The sequence below is a fragment of the Leptonychotes weddellii genome, chromosome 5 (assembly GCF_054177405.1).
Source record: "Leptonychotes weddellii isolate Sample4059 chromosome 5, ASM5417740v2, whole genome shotgun sequence".
NCBI classification, from domain to species: domain Eukaryota; kingdom Metazoa; phylum Chordata; class Mammalia; order Carnivora; family Phocidae; genus Leptonychotes; species Leptonychotes weddellii.
The window spans coordinates 33,617,909-33,635,494 of NC_138373.1; the positions used below are offsets into that span (position 1 = coordinate 33,617,909).

The 17,586-nt window shown below is 60.5% G+C and overlaps 1 protein-coding gene across 1 annotated transcript; it reads right to left on the minus strand.

The window, feature by feature from the left end:
• Window positions 1-936: 936 nt before the first annotated feature.
• On the minus strand, window positions 937-17,532 carry GREP1 (glycine rich extracellular protein 1). Its single transcript, XM_081820236.1, has 33 exons — window positions 17,464-17,532; window positions 16,590-16,675; window positions 15,754-15,963; window positions 12,367-12,399; window positions 10,718-10,753; window positions 10,357-10,389; window positions 9,887-9,919; window positions 9,727-9,780; window positions 9,263-9,295; window positions 9,147-9,179; window positions 9,021-9,062; window positions 7,228-7,257; window positions 7,121-7,153; window positions 7,004-7,039; window positions 6,765-6,794; window positions 6,651-6,683; window positions 6,042-6,077; window positions 5,602-5,631; window positions 5,476-5,508; window positions 4,585-4,638; window positions 4,398-4,430; window positions 4,277-4,312; window positions 3,573-3,701; window positions 3,249-3,293; window positions 2,920-2,961; window positions 2,773-2,805; window positions 2,290-2,349; window positions 2,178-2,207; window positions 2,032-2,091; window positions 1,766-1,879; window positions 1,469-1,513; window positions 1,321-1,374; window positions 937-1,107 (listed from the first exon to the last, which is right to left on the minus strand). The coding sequence occupies exons 11-33, from the start codon at window positions 9,040-9,042 to the stop codon at window positions 1,082-1,084; spliced, it is 1,044 nt and encodes a 347-aa protein (XP_081676362.1). The 5' UTR covers window positions 9,043-9,062; window positions 9,147-9,179; window positions 9,263-9,295; window positions 9,727-9,780; window positions 9,887-9,919; window positions 10,357-10,389; window positions 10,718-10,753; window positions 12,367-12,399; window positions 15,754-15,963; window positions 16,590-16,675; window positions 17,464-17,532; the 3' UTR covers window positions 937-1,081.
• Window positions 17,533-17,586: the final 54 nt, after the last annotated feature.

The window sequence follows — 17,586 nt, forward strand, 5'->3', positions numbered from 1 at the left end:
TTTATTTGAGAGAGCACAATCAGAGGGAGCAGCAGACTCCCTGCTGAGCAAGGAGCCAGATGGGGGGCTCCATCCCAGGACCCCAGGATCATGACCTGAGCCGAAGGCAGGCACTTAACCAACCCAGCCACCTAGGCGTCCCTGCTTGGATATTTTTAAAGAATTAGTAGTTCTGTGAAAAAGGAAGAGTCCAGAGGGTGCCTGGGTGGTTCAGTCGGTTGAGTGGTTGAGTGGGACTGGCCTGTCTCTGAGTAAAAGTTCAGAACAGCAGGTCAATCCCCAACTGTGCAACCTCCATTCTGGGCCCAGGTAAAAACAGTACTTTGCTTCCGCATTTCTGGGCAAGCAAATTTGTAATCATGGGATAAGAAAAAGCAGCAATCCAGTAGCACTAATATGGATACTGGATTAGTAACTGGCTTTTTAAGACGTTTGAAAGCGTTCAGTAATCTGAGATACTAATTTATTCATTTCCAAGGGTCCCTTAAGTGCTTAGGAAGAAGTTACTGGTTAGATTTGTAGATCAAGGAGATTCTGTGTGTAATTGAAGTGTAGAAGGGAATTGAGTTAATCCAGTTTGTAAGGCATGCTAAATATTCAGGGGGAAGTCAGATCTGTCAAACTCATAATCTAACTGAGCATTATTCAGAGAATGTGAAAGTGAGTTTTACATCCAAATTATAAAATTAATCAGTACAATAACATTGGGAAGCAAGTGGAAGGCTTAAGAGAAAAAGATTTTTTCTTTAATAACTAATAAGTTGATTATAAATGTAGACATAAATAATGCACAAGTCCCCTCCCTAACTTGGATGTGACTCCCCCACTAAACTGACGAAGTGCTGTCCCGTTTATGGAATGGATGAATGAGGGGGTGGCCCGGGCTGCCCCCACCCCAGCCAGCAATCCCCCCAGCACAGCACACAGAGGCAAACAGGGAAGCATGTCGCCTTTATTAATACTTTCAGCCCGCAGGAGACCCCAGGCCAGAAGCCAAGCTTCAGAGTCTGGCTGTCCTCGCCCAACACACCAGGCTGTGGTACAGAGGCTCTCAGGATGGGCAGTGGAAGAGCCTCGGTGCTCAGCATTTCCCGAGAGGGCAGGGGCCTGGGAAAAGGCAGGGCCCTGATGAGGTCTGGAACCCTCCTCACCTCCCAGGGGACCTGAGCCCTCTCCCGCCTCTGGTCTCTAAGATCAGTCACTCAGCAGATGAGAGCCTGCTGTCCCTCCCAAGGGCTGAGACAGCCCCAGTGCAGCCTGGAGGGGCAATGATGGTGACATAGGGCGAGTAGGGGACAGGGCCACCGTGACCCCTCTCACCTCCATAGCCATTTCCCAGTGGGCCACTGCTGCCTCTCTTCACCTCAGGGTTGCCTAAGGCACAGATAAGCCAGGGCACCAGGTCACAAGGGCTTCAGAGTCCTGCCCTCCCCAGCTTCACCCCGAGCCCTGGGAGACTGCCACTCACCGAAGGGTCCAGGGCCCAGCTCTGGCCTCAGCTGTCCATAGGTTGCTGGGGGGAGGGACAAAAGGTGGGAGTACGGAGTCCCCAGTGGCCCTCACGTGGGGTCTGTGACTTCCCAATCTTGGTCTCGTGTCCAGGCTCATGCTCAGGGTCCCCTGCTCCACCTGTCTCTCTTCAAACCCCATCCATTCCTGCCTAACCCCTCCTGTCCCTGTCCTACACCTTCTCTATAGGCCCAGGACCCAGCTCCCTCCAGCCACACCTGACAACCCCATGATGCTCTTCCACACACCCCCTTACCTGGCTGGCTCCTGACCCCTGGATATTCGCCTTCAGTCCCATATCCAGGCTTCAAGGCAAGCCCCCAGGGCTGCACGGAGGGCCAAGAAGAGCCACTTAGGGCCCCGGCCCGACCTGTAGAAGGAGAGCTACTGTGGGCACCCCTGCCCACCAGTACGGGACATCCAGGATGCCACAAGCCTCCCAGGCCCTCAGAGGTCCTTGCCGACTTGGCTTGGTCCCCATGTCCCTTGCCAGGGTTCACCCCCTAAACACTCATTTCCTACCATTTGCTTCAGGGCCTGGAACTGCTGCTTTGGGGTACACTGGTGCTTCATCCCCATACCCTGTAAGAGATTCAAGTGATTCCTGCCCAGCCCCCGGATGTCCCTCCCCCTGAGCCCCTGCACTCTGTCCTCTGTCCCTGACTCACCATTCCTAAAGCTATTGGCCCCGGGGAACTCTGGAGGTGGGAGGAGAAGGTCAGAGACAGGAGTAGCCCCTGAGCCCAGGGCCCCCCACCCCAGCCCAGCACTCCCAGGCACCTGGCTGCGAGTGGGCCACAGGGAAGATCCCAGCTCTCAGACCATTCCCGTAAGCAAAACCTGCAAGACAACAGTGGGAGAAAGGCTGGGTGAGTGTGGGGGAAGGTGGGGGGGCTCAGGGTGACCAGCTCATGAAGAGACAGGAGACGGCAGACAGACAGACAGACTGACACCGAGGCAACCGACATTCTCCCCACACCCAGCCAGCTAACCCTGTGCAACCTCTGGTGTCCCACCTTCTGGAAGCCTGTCCTGGCCTCCCTCTGGCAGCTTCCCTTTCCACCCCAGGACTGTACCTCAGTGTGCCACCCAACCCTCACCGGACACACGGCAGCACCTGTCTCTGGCCGTCATTATGGCCTACTGCAAGTGAATGCATGCTGGCTCAATAAGGAAAGAGCCAGCCAAGGCAAGAGACACGGACAAGCAGGGCTTGCCATAGGGAAGATAGCAGCTTGCACCCAAGGGGCCCAGGGGGCTCACCGACTTTCTGAGGCTTGAGGCCACCACCAAAGCCTGAGAGAGAGGAAATGGGGGGCAGAGATGGAGGAGTCAGAGAGCCGAAGTCTCTGACTCCCCTCTTCCTGAGCTAGGGGACAGGAGAGGAGGGGAGGGCAGGAGCCTCCTCACCCAGTGCTGTTCCTGGTCCATAGCCATTCAGGGGCTGGTATCCTGTGAAGAGAATGGAGATCAGCGGAGAGCACCCAGACTTTCCCTAACTCCTTGGGGGCCAAGTATGGATGTTAGGAGCTCTGAGGAGGAAGAAGGGATACTCCCTATCGACAGGAAATAGAACCGGGAGAAATGGGCTTAGAAAGCAGCAACAGAGACTGCGGGTAGACTCGGGAAGGGACTTCCTGGACTTAAGGAGCCTGAACAGCTGAGGCAGACCGGGGCTCAAGGATGATGGAGGAGTGACCCTGATCTGGTCTGGGGACAGGGGGCAGACGGAGTCACACCTGCTTTCTGAGGTTTCAGCCCCCACTGGATGGCTGGAGTCAGTGCTAGGAAGAAAGCCATGGGATAGGAGTGAGCTTAGGGCAGGGAGGGTTGGGAATGCTGCAGCCTGCCCTGGGGGCGGGGCTGGGGGGAGCTGCCCTAATGGGGGTCCCACGGGGTCTCAGGGCCAGAGTTTAGGATTTCCCTCAGCTGGCTCTCGGTGACGAGCCTCAGTCTCAGTTAGAGAATGGCCCTGGGGGCTTCTGAGCAGCCCAGCTAGACCCAGCCCCTCCTGAGACCAGGGATCCCCTGGTGCCCCCCAGGGCCCCCCACTCCACACTGACCTGGGAACTTGCCATTCTGCCCTGGGGGAGAGGGCTGAGATTTGGGGCCCCAGCCACCCCCTTTATCAGAAGAGACCCCCGAAGTGGGAGGCCTGGGGAGCAGTGGAGGGACCCTCCCATTGCAGGGACCTAGATGGAGGAGGAAGGGGGAGGGCAGTGAACCCAGGCTAGCGTCTGCCCCAGGCCGCTCTCCCAGCCTCAGCCTGGCCAAGCCACCAGCCTGTAGTGACTTCCAGGGCAGACACAGCTTCCAAGGGGGGCCACTGGCCAGCCTAGAGAAAGCCCCACTCCCGTGGCGCTTGGGGGACAAGGTGACCCAGCCACCTAACATGGCTCCTGCTGCCGGCCCACTTAGACCTTCTGCCTTCCAGCAACATCTCTCCTGCCTCTCTCCTGGGGCGCCTCCCTTCACACCCAGCCCTGCCCAGAAGCCTCACCTGGCTGGGCCCCCACCCCATTTCCATTGCCATATCCTGGAGAGAAAAAGCAGGGATATGAGGGGTAGTAATTTGGTGGGGAGGGTTCTGGAAGGAGGCAGGAGGAGGTGCAGGATAGAGATGGGGGGGGGGGTCTCTCACTTGCCTGGCTTTTGAGGCTTCACACCCCCTCCCAGAGCTGCAGGAGAGATAGGCCCTCTCACACTTCAGGCCTCAAGCTCCTAAGAAAGAGCCCTGTCTCCCCTCCTGAAGCCCCTCGGCACTCACCTGCTGGGAGCTGCAGCCCCGGCCCTGGTGTGTATCCTGGGGAGAAAAGCAGGCATGAGGGCTGGGGCTGGGGTGGTGGCAACTTCAGGGCAAGGCAGGAGAGGGGCAAGGACGGGCTCACCTAGCTTTGGAGGGCTCATGCCCCTTCCCAGGGCTGGGGAGAGACAGAAACAGGCTGAGTGACAGCGGACCCCACCCTGCCCCTTCTCTTCCCCAGGACCCAACTCTTTGCCCCATGGGGCCCTGCACCCCCTCCTCCCCTGCCCCCCACCTCCCAGCACTCCAGGGCCTGCCCCTGCCTCCCTCACCTGGCTGGGCCCCCTGGCCTGGGAAGGCTCCGACTCCCAGCCCATTCCTGTAAACTGGGAGACAGGGTGTGGGTTGTGAAGGGGAAAGCAGTGAGGGGAGTAGACAGTTTCTGAGGGTAGAGAGCAGTAGGGGCCCGATTCTAACACTGATCCCAATTCTGGATTTTTCCCACAGCACCAAGCAATTCTCCCAACACCAGCTGCGTGTCTGACAATGTAACTCAATCCTGACACCAGCCACCTGCAGACAGCCTCAGGCCCACAGGTTAAGGGCTCAGTCCCCACCCCCCCATTTCAGGCACCACCCCCAGCCCGGGTGGCCACCTGTATATCTGACCCACTAGCTATAAACCCAACTCCTTGGGTGTGACTGATTTGCTAAGGCAGCTCACAGAACTCAGGAAAACCGTTTCCTTCCTAGAATCCAGGCTTATTATAAAGGCTAGAACTCAGGACCAGCGGACAGAAGAGATGCAGAGGCCAGGCGTGTGGGAAGGCCTGAGGGGCCTCTGCCCTCCCCACACCTCCACGGGGTCACCCACCCAGAAGCTCTCCCGACCTGGCCCTTTCAGGTTTTTAGGGAGGCTTTGTTACACTAGCCCGGCTTGCGACCCTTTCCATCTCCAGCCGGGCCCCCTCCCCAGAGGTCAAAGGGTGGGACCGAAAGTTCCAACCCTCTAATCACAAGGTGGGTTCCCCTGGCAACCAGCCCCCAACCTTAGGTGACTCAGGGGCTCTCCAAAAGTCACCTCATTAACATAATAAAAGACACCTCTACAGCTCTCCTCACTTAGGAAATTCCAAGGCTTTGAGGGGCTCTGTGCCCGGGCCTGCAGATCAGTTATTTCTTCTTAGAAGTCACAGTATCACTGGGAGGGAGGAAGGCTTTACCTGGCTTCTGCGGCTTCCCGCCCTCACCAATGCCTGAAGAAGAGATGGGAGCAGGTGAGCGACCTACTCCCCATCTCTGGGCCTCTCCAGAACCCTGGCAACTGGCCCCAGCGCCCGCTTCCCTACCTGGTCCGTAGCCCACGGGAACCGCAGGGCCTGTGGGGATGGAGAGGCTCAGGTACGGAGGGCCAGAAACCCAGGACCTCCTGGGCCTCCTGCCGCCTCCATTCAATCGCCAGCCCCGCCCTCTCTTAGTCTGGCAGGACCCCCGGAACAGGGCCTGGGTGAGGACCAGCGCTCCCCGCCAGGCCCTCCACTCCTCTCCCATCAGTACCTGCTCTGTAGCCTTTGTGAGCTGGAGGACCTGTGCTGGGAGGTGGATGAGCAGGGGGTTGGGGCTGGCTAAGGTAGGGGAACCACCTGTGGTCCCCCTTCAGAGCCCAGCCAGAACCAGGGGTCCTGGAGGCCCCACCAACTGCTCTTAAGCATTTGCTAGCCCTGCTCCTGCAAGGCCTGGAGGGAGGCAGGACAGGACGCCAGACTTGTACCCCCCACCCCAGTCTCACCTGGCTGGGCTCCCAGCCCGTTGCCATTCCCGAATCCTGGGGCGGGGGGTGGGGGGACAGGTAGACGGGGTGTTAATGGAGAGAGATAGGCAGGGGTGAGGCTCACCTGGCTTCTGGGTTTTACCGCCCCCCACCTAGGCTCGGGGAGGTGGAGGCTGATGTCGACCCCGCCAGACCTCTCCTCAGGGTCTCCTGCGCCCCCAGTTCCTGCTTTTCTCCCAACTCCTCGGGACCCAGACCTGGCTGCCCTCACATAGCTGGGCTCCTGGTCCATTTTCGTTACCATATCGGGGGAGGAGAAACAGGGGTGGATGTGAGGGGCAGTGTTTGCAGGGGTTCAGGAGGAGGCAGGACAGAGCCGGCAATGTCAGGAAGACGTGGGTGCCAGGTCGCCTCCTCCCTCCCCGGGCCTACTGGGCCACAGGCTAAGCTCTCCATCTCCCCACCACGTGGAAGCCAGCCCTCTCCCGTCCTCGCCCGGGCCCCAGCCCCTGGGAAGGCCATGCCTCCCAGCGGTTCCCTGTCCTAGAGAGTGATAGGGAGGCCGAGGAGGGGGTGCTCTGGCTTCAGGGGGTTCACGGATACAGACAAGACTGGGGCAGGACTCACCTGGCTTCTGGCACTTCATGCTCCCACCAAAGCCTGGAGGAGATACAGGAGCAGGTGAGGGGCCCAGGAGCCCCATCTCAGGGCCTCCCCAGGGTCCTCCCACTCTGCTCCTACCTGCTCCATATCCGTTCTGGGTCACTAGGACTGTGGGAAGAGGAAGGGTGAGTTGGGGGACTTGGGGTCCAGCTGAGGTAGAGGTGAAGGTGCCCCCTTCAGAGCCAAGCCCGAAAGCTGGAATCTTGGGAGGCTTCCTCTAGTGCTCCCTCAATTATTTACTGACCCTGCCCCTACACGGCCTGGAGGGGGGTGGGAGAGGGTGCCCAGATGCAGACCCCCAGCCCCCCTAGTCTCACCTGGCTGGGCTCCCAACCCGTTGCCATTCCCGAATCCTGGGGGACAGATGGGGGCTGTGTGAATGGGGGAGGGGAGCTTACGGTTTGGGGGTGGAGATAGACAGGGGTGAGGCTCACCTGGCTTCTGAGGCTTCATACCCCCTCCAAAGCCTGGTGAAGACAGGGAGCAGATGAGGGCCCAGTCCCCATCTGTGGGTGTCCCCAGAGCCCTAGAAGGTGCCTACCTGGTCCGTAGCCATTTTGAGTTGCAGGACCTGATGGAAGGCAAGAGGGGCTCTGGGTGGGGCCAGTCACTCTCTGAGGCTCCCCATGGAATCTGGAATCTACTGCCACCCCACCCAGTTGAGCCGCTGACCTCCCCCTGGGGCCTGACTCCCTGGGGAGCCTGAATGCTGCCTGGGTCCCCTCTGGTCGGGCGTCATGCCACCACGTGCACCAGCCAGCCATGGAGGCCAACTCTGTGACATGGCTTCGCCCCACCAAGCACAGGGTCCATACTAGCCCCTACCACCTCAGCCTCTGAGCTGTTTCCAGAGCCTGTACCCCCTCTGTAGCTCTCGTGGAGGCCCCAGCTCAAGCACCCCCAGATTTTTCAGTGGGCCCCAGTGGTCCTCCCCCTGGCCTCTGCCTCCTCTTCCCCAAATGCTCCTGGCTCCCCACCAGTGCACCCCCTGGCCACTTGTACTCACGCTCCTTTCCTGTCCACCCACCCCAGCGCACCCCAGGCTCAGGAGGGGCCTGTCTCCCACCTGGCCAGCCCCTGGTGGTCTGTTGAACTAATGTTGCTCACACCAGGTGGGAGAGGTGGCCGTGGCAAGCGGGTCTCATGTGGTTTCTGTGGCTTCAGTCCTCCCAGGCATAGGGAAGACCAGGAGGCTGACTGTGTGTCGTCCCCGCCCGCCCCCCCCCCCCCCCATCGGAACTAGGCCTGGGCTGAGCTCCTAGAGCTCCAGAGCCTCACCCGGCTGGGCTCCTACTCCCGGGAAGGCGCCACCTCCCAGCCCATTCCCATTCCTGAATCCCGGGGAGACAGAGCAAGAGGGAATAAGGGGGATCTGGGGCTTGGAAGCATAGACAAAGAGATAGCTGGCAGGGAGACAAAGAGTGGGGCTCACCTGGCTTCTGTGGTTTTCCACCCCCTCCAAAGCCTGGGGGAGAGGCTAGCAGATGAGGGACCCGGAAGCCCAGCCCTGGCTCCCAGCTTCAACCCCATCCCCTTGCTACCCCTGGTCCAAAGCTATTCTGAGCTGCAAGATCTATTGGGGGGGTTGGGGGGGTGACATGGAAAAGCAGGGTGGTGCTGAAATAGGCCCCCAGACTCCCCCGTCCCTGCTGCCTGGACCCCTCCCCTCCCCTCACACATCCCTCCTTTCAGCCTGGCTACCAGAGTGGGGGAGGGGGCCATGGGGCCTGTGACAGGAGAGGGGCTGGGGAGGCAGGCAGCAAGGGACCCAGCCGCCAGACCTCTCCCCACAGCTGCCCTCCGTCCCTCTGGCCCAGTTTAAGCCCCACACTTGCTGCCACCAGCCGCCTCAAGTCCTCCCACCTAGCCCTGGAGCCCAGGGTGGTTCCCTCTGGCTTAAAACCCCAAGGGTACACGCCATTGCAAGCTTAAAGCCCCTCAGGACTGGGCATGCTGGCTGGCCCAGGACAGGCACCTGAGCGCTGGTGGAATTAAGGGGCTCCTAAGAGCCCCTCTGCTAGGAATCAAGGCCTGGGCCGAGACCCTGACCTCTCCAGTCATGTGCCCCCGCCCCAGCTGCCCCAGCATGGCTGGGCCCCCAGCTATTGCCAGTGCTTCGGCCTAGAGAGGAAAAGCAGTGTGAGGCGTGGGCTTGGGGAGGAGGGTCAGGGGCTGGGGGACTGAAGGCAGGGCCTGGGGAAACACCCAGAGCCACGGAGCCACATGTGGACATCATCCCATCCTATTCTCCCCTCAGAAATCAGTTTTCTGCCCTCCAGTCCCTGACCTCCCTAGCTCCTCCCCAGAACCCCAGCTTGGCCCAGGTGCCCTCACCTGGCTGGGCTCCAACTCCCATCCCATTCCCATTGCCAAATCCTGGGAAGACAGCAAGAGGGAGTCAGGGGAGGCCGGAAGACCAGGTGGAAGAAGACAGAGACATAGGGACAGCGTGCAGTTCACCTGGCTTTTGAGGTTTCACGCCCTCTCCAACTCCTGAGAAAGGGTCAGGGACCAGGTGAGGGAGCCTGGAGCTCCCCCACACCCATGCCTATGCCCCCCCAGTCCCCACCCCGTACCTGGTCCCTGGCCACCATCCTGAGCCACAGGACCTGTGGAGAGAGGGAGGGCGGGGCTGGAGCTGGGCCAGTGTGGCTTCTCTGGGGGGGCTCCCCCCTCCTGTGCTGACCTCACTCAGGACCTCTGTGTCCCTCAACTGTTCTTTGCAGGAAGCATGCCCTGAGAAGGGCTTGGAAATTGGGAAGACCCTCCCCAAGACCACAGCTCAGGCCGTAGGAACGACAGCAGCAGCCCAATGAAGGGAGCAGTCCCTCAGCGGGGTGACACATGCCCAAGGTGGGGACATGGAGAGAGGGCCGCTCTCCCCTCACCTGGCTTCTGAGGATTCATTCCCCCTCCCAAGCCTGGGTTGAGACCGAGAGGCTCCCCCCACCCCCAACTTTCTCTCCTACTTGTTCCCTGTTCCAACTCTACCCCTCCTCCCCCTTTCCCCTCCCTGGGCTCAGGCTCCAGGTGTCCTCACCTGGCTGGGCTCCCAGCCCTGGGAAGGCACCAGCTCCCAGTCCGTTTCCATATACTGGGGAGACAGAGCCAGAAGAATAAGAAAGAGGGGGCTGGGCTTCAAAGGGAGCCGGACAGAATGCAAGGTGGATAGAGGAGTGGGCATGGAGGGAGCATCTCACCTGGCTTCTGGGGTTCCACACCACCTCTAAAACCTGGGGAGAGAGATATGGTAGATGAGGGGATCCCAGGGACCCAGCCTCTTCCTGGGGCTCCATAGCCATGCTGAGCTGAGAGGTGAGGCAAAAGGCTTTTGGGGTCCCAGCTGAGATGGGGGTGAAACAGGGGTGCCCTTCTTCTCCCCTCCCCCAAACTTTTATGGTCCTTCTCTTCCACCTGCAATGATTCCCCAGTTCTGCCCTGGGGGAGCCTGGAAGAAGACCCTCCCAATGCTGACCCAGCCTTATCAGCCCCATGCTCTTCTCCCACCTTACCTGGCTGGGCGACAGCACCTGGGAAGGCCCGTACTGCCAGCCCATTTCCGTTTCTAAACCCTGGAGAATGGGGCAGGAGGGGCTCAGGGAGGAATAAGGGAATAATGGGGAGGGGGGAGGTAAGGCAGAGATGGAGAGAGACAGGGTGGGGGGCTCACCTGGCTTCTGGGGTTTCACACCCCCTCCAATGCCTGAGAGGGAGATGAGGATCAAGTGAGGGTCTCAGATCCCATTTCAGGAATACCTAGAATCCTGACCCCAGCTCCCAATCACCCTGGGCCCACCTCTACCTGTTCTGTAGCCATTCTGAGCTGGAGGACCCATAGGGAGAGGGAGGGATGAACAGGGGAGGTTTGGAGTCCTAGCTGGGGTGGGGGTACAGGACCCTTAGACCCCACCAGAAACAGCAAACTGGAAGGCTCCCTCTCTGCCCCCTCAATATTAAAAAATCCTGATCCTCCCCTCTAAGGCCTGGGAGGGAGACAGACAGAACCAACCCCCAGCGCCCACCAATTTCACCTGGCTGGGCTCCCAGCCCATTCCTGTTCCCAAATCCTGGGGGGACAGATGGAGATAAGGGGTATGAGAGAAAAGTGGGGAGACAGAGCTGGGTCTGGGCAGTGCCCACCTGGCTTCCGAGGTTTAACAGTCCCTCTGAAGCCAGGGGAGATCCAGGGAATTGGTGAGGGTCCCAGGAGCCTCCCCCACCCCCTTGGCCAACAGCCATGCTGAGCAGCAGGCCTCTGGGAATTCAGCTCTGGTAGGCCCATCCCAAAGAGGGTGGAGAGCCAAGCTGGTGAACGGGAAGGGGGCCTTGGAGCCCACTCCCAGCAGGCCCAGAGGACATGCAGTGAGCCAGACCTGCCCTGCCTGCATGGGGCTCAGTGGGAGCGGCACAGAGAACAAGCAGGGACAGGAAAGAGTTGGGGGTGCCCAGAGCGGGGCACACGGGTGAGATGACATCAGAACAGTCTTGATGGATTCCTAGGTGAGAGGGGAGTGTGTGCAGGAGGAAAAGGAGGCCAGCCGGAAGGGGTCACAGTTCACTTCTCTGGGGGGTGGGGTGGGGTCAGCACTGCTTCTCCCAACCCCCAAATCCCATTTGCCCATCTCTCGCCTGCTCCCAGGCCACTGGGGGAGCTGTAGCCTGGCGGGGCTGGGGGGCAGGGGGAGACAAGAAGTTGAGCCTGAAGGGCCAGGAGGGGCCAAGAGCTGGGGTGCCTCACCCTTGTTCAGAGGACACGGCTGCTCCCACCCTGCCCACCCTCTCAGCCAGCTATACCTGACCTGTAGCCACTGGGGCTCCCTAAGCCTGTGGGTGGCGGAGAAGGGGGTTAACTTAGGAGGGGGCAAAGGGCCCAACCTGAATGCTACCCCTCCCGCTCTGCAAGCATGAGTGCAACCCCCTCTCTGGGCCTCAGTTTCTCCTCCGGTCACAGGAGGGGAGAGGATAGTGCCAGGTGAGCAGCCTGGAGGCAGGGGCATGGAGGGAGGTGTTTGGGCCGTATCCCTGGGGGCAGATTGCTCTGCACCTTCCTCGGGCACACGAACACCTCTCCCCTCCATTCTTACTTTGGAGAGTCGATGGACCCCTCCCTTCCTGGAAATTTCATCCTCCTGGTGCCCCACCCCCTAACCCTAATCTTTCTCTCCTGCAGCTTAGGGGCATCAGGTCTCAGGAGGGAGCCCCTTCTCCCACCCTGAGGACCCCCCAGATCCCTGGAGTGAAGACCCTTCTGTGACACTGCCCCCACCTGCCCCAGCCCCTGGGCCCCTTGCCTTGTCTTCTCCCCTCCTGCCCTACGGCCTTCTGGGCCTTCACCCCTTCTCACTGCCAGGATGTCCTTACCCTTCCCTGTCACAGCTTGACCCCCTTGAAGACCCAGTTCCAAGGCCCTCCTCTGGGATGGTCTCATGCCTGGAGTTGATGTTCTGCCCTAACTCACCCTGGTTCCAAAGCTGTGGGGTGTCTTTGTTCCCCACACTTGAGCTATGGACAAGACTGTCTGCCATGAAGACAGTGAGGGACCCATACTCTCCTGCGCCCCACATCTGCATCCCAGAACTAGTTAGGGAACATCTGGGGCTCTCCCCCAGAGATCTCCCAGACCCCTAGGGGGGAGACCAGGCCCTCTTCCTTGACCCCAGTGCCAGCAGGGACCACTTACCTTTCCCTAGGCCCAGAGACAATGGAGGTAGCCCTGAGGAGCAAGGAGGTGTGGACTCAGGGTGGGGACCCCAGAGATGGAGAGGGAGAAGGACCCAGGCATCTATCCCTGAACCCCCCAAAACCCTGCCCAGGCCAGACCTCACACACCCGGAGCCCCAGCATTGGCCCAGTGCTGTACCTAGACCTCCCAGCCCCAACCTCAGCTGCCTGCCTCCCGCCCTCACCACCTTGCAGGCTTTCAGAAGTCAAGCAGAGCAGGAAAAGGGCTGTGGGGAAGGCCCAGGTGCCCATGATGCCGAGTGGAGCGGGAGGGCACACACTCTCTGGGCCTTTAAGCACCCCTGCTGGGTGGGGGCTCTCACCCAGGCCCCCCAGCTGTGAGTGGCAGAGGTGCTGTTGGCAGACCCCAGGGGGCCAGCCCCCCACCTCCCTCTGTGGCCGGACTCCAAAGCCTGGCCTTCTACCCGCCCCACCCCTCATCCATCATGAGTGCTGACAGGCCCCCACCTGGCCCCCGAGGCTCCTCCACCCCTGTCAGGATTGGGGCCCTGGCGCCAGGCCTCGGGGTCTGAGATTCCCTCCCAGCAGCTGGCAAGGGGCAGGCAGGCACTGCAGGCCCAGCCCAAACACAGCTGGAGAGAGGAGGGAAAGCCAGGCCCAGCAATGGGGGGGAGGGTGGCTGGCAGGGGAGACTCAGAAGGAGTTACTGTGTTACACAGAGAGCTGGGGGCAGAGACCACAGTGATCCAGGCAGCAGTGCAGGAGACTGGGTCTGACAACTAGGCTGTCCAGCAAGAGCCAGCCTATTAGCTTATCTACTCCGCAGACTCCGGGACCGCACCAGGAGGTGGCCCTTGGGCTCCAGCTGAGGCTGCGTGTCCAAGAGCGGGCCCACAGCTTTGCTTCTCTAAGAGGTGGTGACACACAGGGAGCCTGTCCAGGGGCCATCGCAGTTGCCTGAAGGCTTGGTGGGGGTCCACCTGCTGCAGGAGGTTCTCTCAGTGCCACGTCTATCTCCTACTCAGCCCCAGCAGCAGGGACTCTAAGGCTGGGGGAGACTGGAGGGAGGGGGCACTGCCTAAGTGCCACAGGGACAGTAAGCACTCTGTTTCTGGGGGTGCCCAATGAGCCTGGAGCCCAGGCCAGGCAGGGGGACCTGGTGGGGAGCCAAGTACGGGAAGACAGAAGAGGCAGGCCTGGAAGTGCCAGGAGTGAACCCCCCCCAAGCTGGCTGGGGACAGCAGTGACTCAGGCCCCCCAGACCCTCGTCCAGAAGGCTCCACACCCTGTCTGTCTGAGGGTCTGGCCCCTGCCCCCTCAGCCCCTCCTGGCACCTCAGGCTGCCTGACAGGGTGGGGGCCTAGAGAGGGGGTACAGCAGGGAGTTGGCCTGCTGCAAGGCTCCCAAGACCACAGCGCGTGCAGCCACAACGGACGGCAGGGCTTTGAGCAGGTGTCCCCCAGCACGGAGATGTGCCTGTCCCTCCCTTCCCTCTTCACCTCCTCCCCCACCCACATCCCGGGCTGCACCCCAGCACCACACTCCCATGGCCAGGCCCGTGGTGCCCACCCTCCCCGCCACACACATAAGGCCCCTCTGTTCCCACTGGGTCCACTCAGCCCGGGGCCCCGGTGCGGCACCCCCACATGCCCACCGCTTCCCCTGCCTGGCATAGAGCCGTGACCCAGAGTCCTGAGGGCTGGACCTTTTACTGGTTGCTGGGAGGGGCTCCGGGGTGGCCCCTGGCCCCAACCATCCCACAAGAGCCCAAAATAGCTGGGATGATCTCTGCAGACTCCCCGGGGAGGGCTGCCTGCCAGGCCACCTCCTCCACCTCCTAACGGCAAGCGCAGGCTCCTGGTCTCATCCAGGGCGTCTGAGTGGTCTTGTGGTTACCAGGCCAGCCACTGGATTCAGATAATGATTGGGTTCAAACACCCGCTCTATCTGGCCAGGACGCTGGAGCAGGAATCCAGCCTCCCTGAGCCTGTTTTCTTTCCTCTAAAATGATGACGCTAACAGTTCTAGCATGTCAGGGCTATTGCGAGGGGAGCCGCTTCTTACTCCGTTTTAGAGATGGGGCAACAAGCAGAGAAGGGACTGGGCTCAGACTGTACAACTCCCACGCGGGGGGCCTGGGATTCGAAGACAGGCAGTCTGCAGGCCCAGTTACCCCAGACACTGCATTGCTCTCTGCCTGCCCTACATCAGTCTGGACCCGAGATGTCTGCTTCAGACTCAGTGTAGTTAACGGCCCCCTCTACAGGCCCAGACACAAGGCTTCCCCCTGGGGCGCCGAGGAAGCTTGGCCCTCGAGGAGGTGGGCACAGACCAGGAGGGGCCACGCAGGAGGCACAGGCTGAGCGCCTGCCAGGCTGCCTGGGTGCTGGCAGGGCCCATGGAGAATGCCAGCCAGCCTGGGGACTTGGGCCAGCTTGATGCTGCTCAGGGCCAAACCCAGTGGGGCACCCCTGGCCCATGCAATGGTGCCACCCCCACCCCAGCACGTCCAGTCCCTTCAGGTCATCCCCAGCCCTGCCCAGGTCAGCCTGGCCTAAGGGCACGTGGACCACACGGGGGCCAGGAGAGCCCCGATGGAGTCCCGGCCTGGGGTACCCTTCTCTCCGAGGCGTGAGGGGACATGGTGGCCCAGCTTCCAAGGAGAGGAGCAACTTTGAGGGGACAGAGCTAAGAGCCCAGGGCAAGGCGACAGCTGGGTGTTGGAAGTGCAAGGCAGAGGCCCAGGACGTGTGTCGCCTAAAATGGCAGAGCCTGTCAGTAGACTCCCAGCCAGCTACTCAGAGCAGCACCTGCCAGGGTGGGAATCTGGGGAGGACAGCTGGAGGGGAGGCAGGCGCCTTGTGAACTGCAACTGTGCTGAATCCCCTCGGGTCACCCTCTTGGCCCTCTATCCGGCAGCTCTTTAGCCCAGACCCCTGCATTGGCTGCCCCTGGGACACCTTTGCCGGCCCCTCCCGGCACCCCCACGATGCAACGCTGGCCTCTGTAATTCCCTCTCACCACCCACCTGCCGGTTTATTAGAACCCATGCCACCGTGAAATAAGGCAGACACACAGAAGGGTGCATAAGACAAACGCACACTCCAACAGACACCCATAGAACACCTACGGCAGCTGACAGCAACATCAGCTCCCCAGACGCACCCAACGCAATCTCCTCTTCCGTTACGGTTGCCATGTCTGCACTCGGGGACGTCATTTCCCTGCTCTTCTTAAGTCACGTTAGTCCTGTTTCGTGGCCCCATCCCTCAACGGCTTCCCAGGTGAGCGGTGACCAACTTCCCTCGGAGAGTCTGGGTGTGGCCACGGTGCTGTTGTGGCGACAGGACACACGGGGGCGCGCGCGGCTCGAGCCGGCTCTCACCTGAGTACGCGCGGGACACCGGGAATCCAGCGCCTGGGCCGGGGGTGGGGGGCTTCCTCGCGGACGGAGCCCCAGCCAAGGTCTTTGGTCTCGCAACTTGCGGGCCCGTGCCTCTGCCCTTGAGGTCCCGGGGCGGGTGTCGGGGTCCTGGTTCCTCTCCTCCAGGAACTTCCTTTTGGCCCAGGCAGCTGCTTTGAAAACTGGAAAACACTACACAAATGACAGAATGTTACTGTTATTATTAAACGGTAAGCTCCTACTGTGTGCTTGCTCAGCCTTGAGCTATTCATTTTCTTTCGCATTCATTCTTATTTAGTCCTCCTACCCTACAAGGAGGTAGGAACTATCATCTCTATTTTACAAACATACAAACAGGTCCAGAAACATAAAGCAACTTGCTCAGGACAGCTCATGTGTGTGGCAAAGCAGGGTAGAGCCCTAATTTTCCTTACTCCACGGCCCATGCTCTCACCTACTATCTGTACTTAACTTCATTATTACAGTCCTTCCACAGAGTGAAATATCCATTGGAAGTATGTTTCTGAATTAAAAAAGATATATTTATTTTAGATCATTGCAAATTAGGCTTTCAAGACTGGGCAGCTGGAAGAAGCCCCAGGTCTGACTCCTGGAGATGGGGCTGGCAGAGGGGATGGCAGCTGGAGAGGGGCCCACCTGCTTCCCCAGACCTCCTAGGGACAAGCTTGGGGTCTTTCACAAGGATCCAGCCTGAGTCACAGGGGCTGTGGCTGCCAGAGATGGAAATGCAAAGGAAGGGTGCACTGAGGCGGGGCGGGATGCAGCCCCCAGAGAAGCTCTAGCTCTATGGGCCTAACCTGGTATGCCAGGTGCTCCGGTGCGGGTCCATGCACTGGAATGTTCGCCCAAGGCGCAGGCACCACAACGGGCTGGGAACCCTAACCTGTCAGAAACGTAGGGGGATGGGGTTCAACAAATAATCCAGTAAATAGAGGACAGAATTTCAGATAGAGATAAGTGTAATACGAAAATAAGGTGGGAAACGAGATGCGATAAGATGGGGAGTGTTCTAGAGAGGGCACCCTGTTAAACGGATATAAAGTTCCCTAGGTGAAGGAAGGGGCAACCCCCAACCGCGCTATTGTTAGGAACCGGCGCTTGCTCAGCCCCGGCTCCCCGCTAAGGACTTTAAGGGGATCATCCAATTTGAACCTCTAGCTGCGTGGGGGAAGCTGCATCAGTTCAGTTTTTGCAGGAGAAGAGACTAATCCGAAGCTCAGAAAGGCCCGGTGCGTTCCCAAGGTCGTTCAGCCAGGAAGAGGCTGAGGCAGGGTTGAGTTGAGCTCAAATCTCAAATCCAGAGTGGTTAGGGCTGCCTCAGAGGTGGCTGCGGCCAGCCTGAAGGGCTTCCCGGGGGGGTGGGGAGAAGGTCTGGCATCCCGGTGCGGTGCACGGCAGGCAGGAGGGAGCCAGCGAGCCCAGGGCGCCCCACCCCGCTGGGACCCGGAGGCCGCAGGGACTTCCCGTCCGGTCCCGAGGGACCGCCTCCTGGGGCACCTCTGGGGCAAACCGCCCCTTTTATAGCCTCGAAAACTAAGCCAGCGAGGCGAGTACGGTGGGTGCGGGACTGGGGTCTGGAGGTCTGCCCGCATCCCGGGAACCGAGTGGAAGAGGGCCACCGGCCAGCTCCGACCCCGCGCCACCCTTCAGCCGGGACACTTCACCGCGTACCAGCCTCCGCCCTGGCTGGCGCGGAGGAGACGTCGCGCCTGCGCAATGAGAGAACACGGCCTGAGGAGCCGACGGAGCGGGCACGGTGACGCGCACGCAGGGACGTGGGGGGGCGGAGCCCCA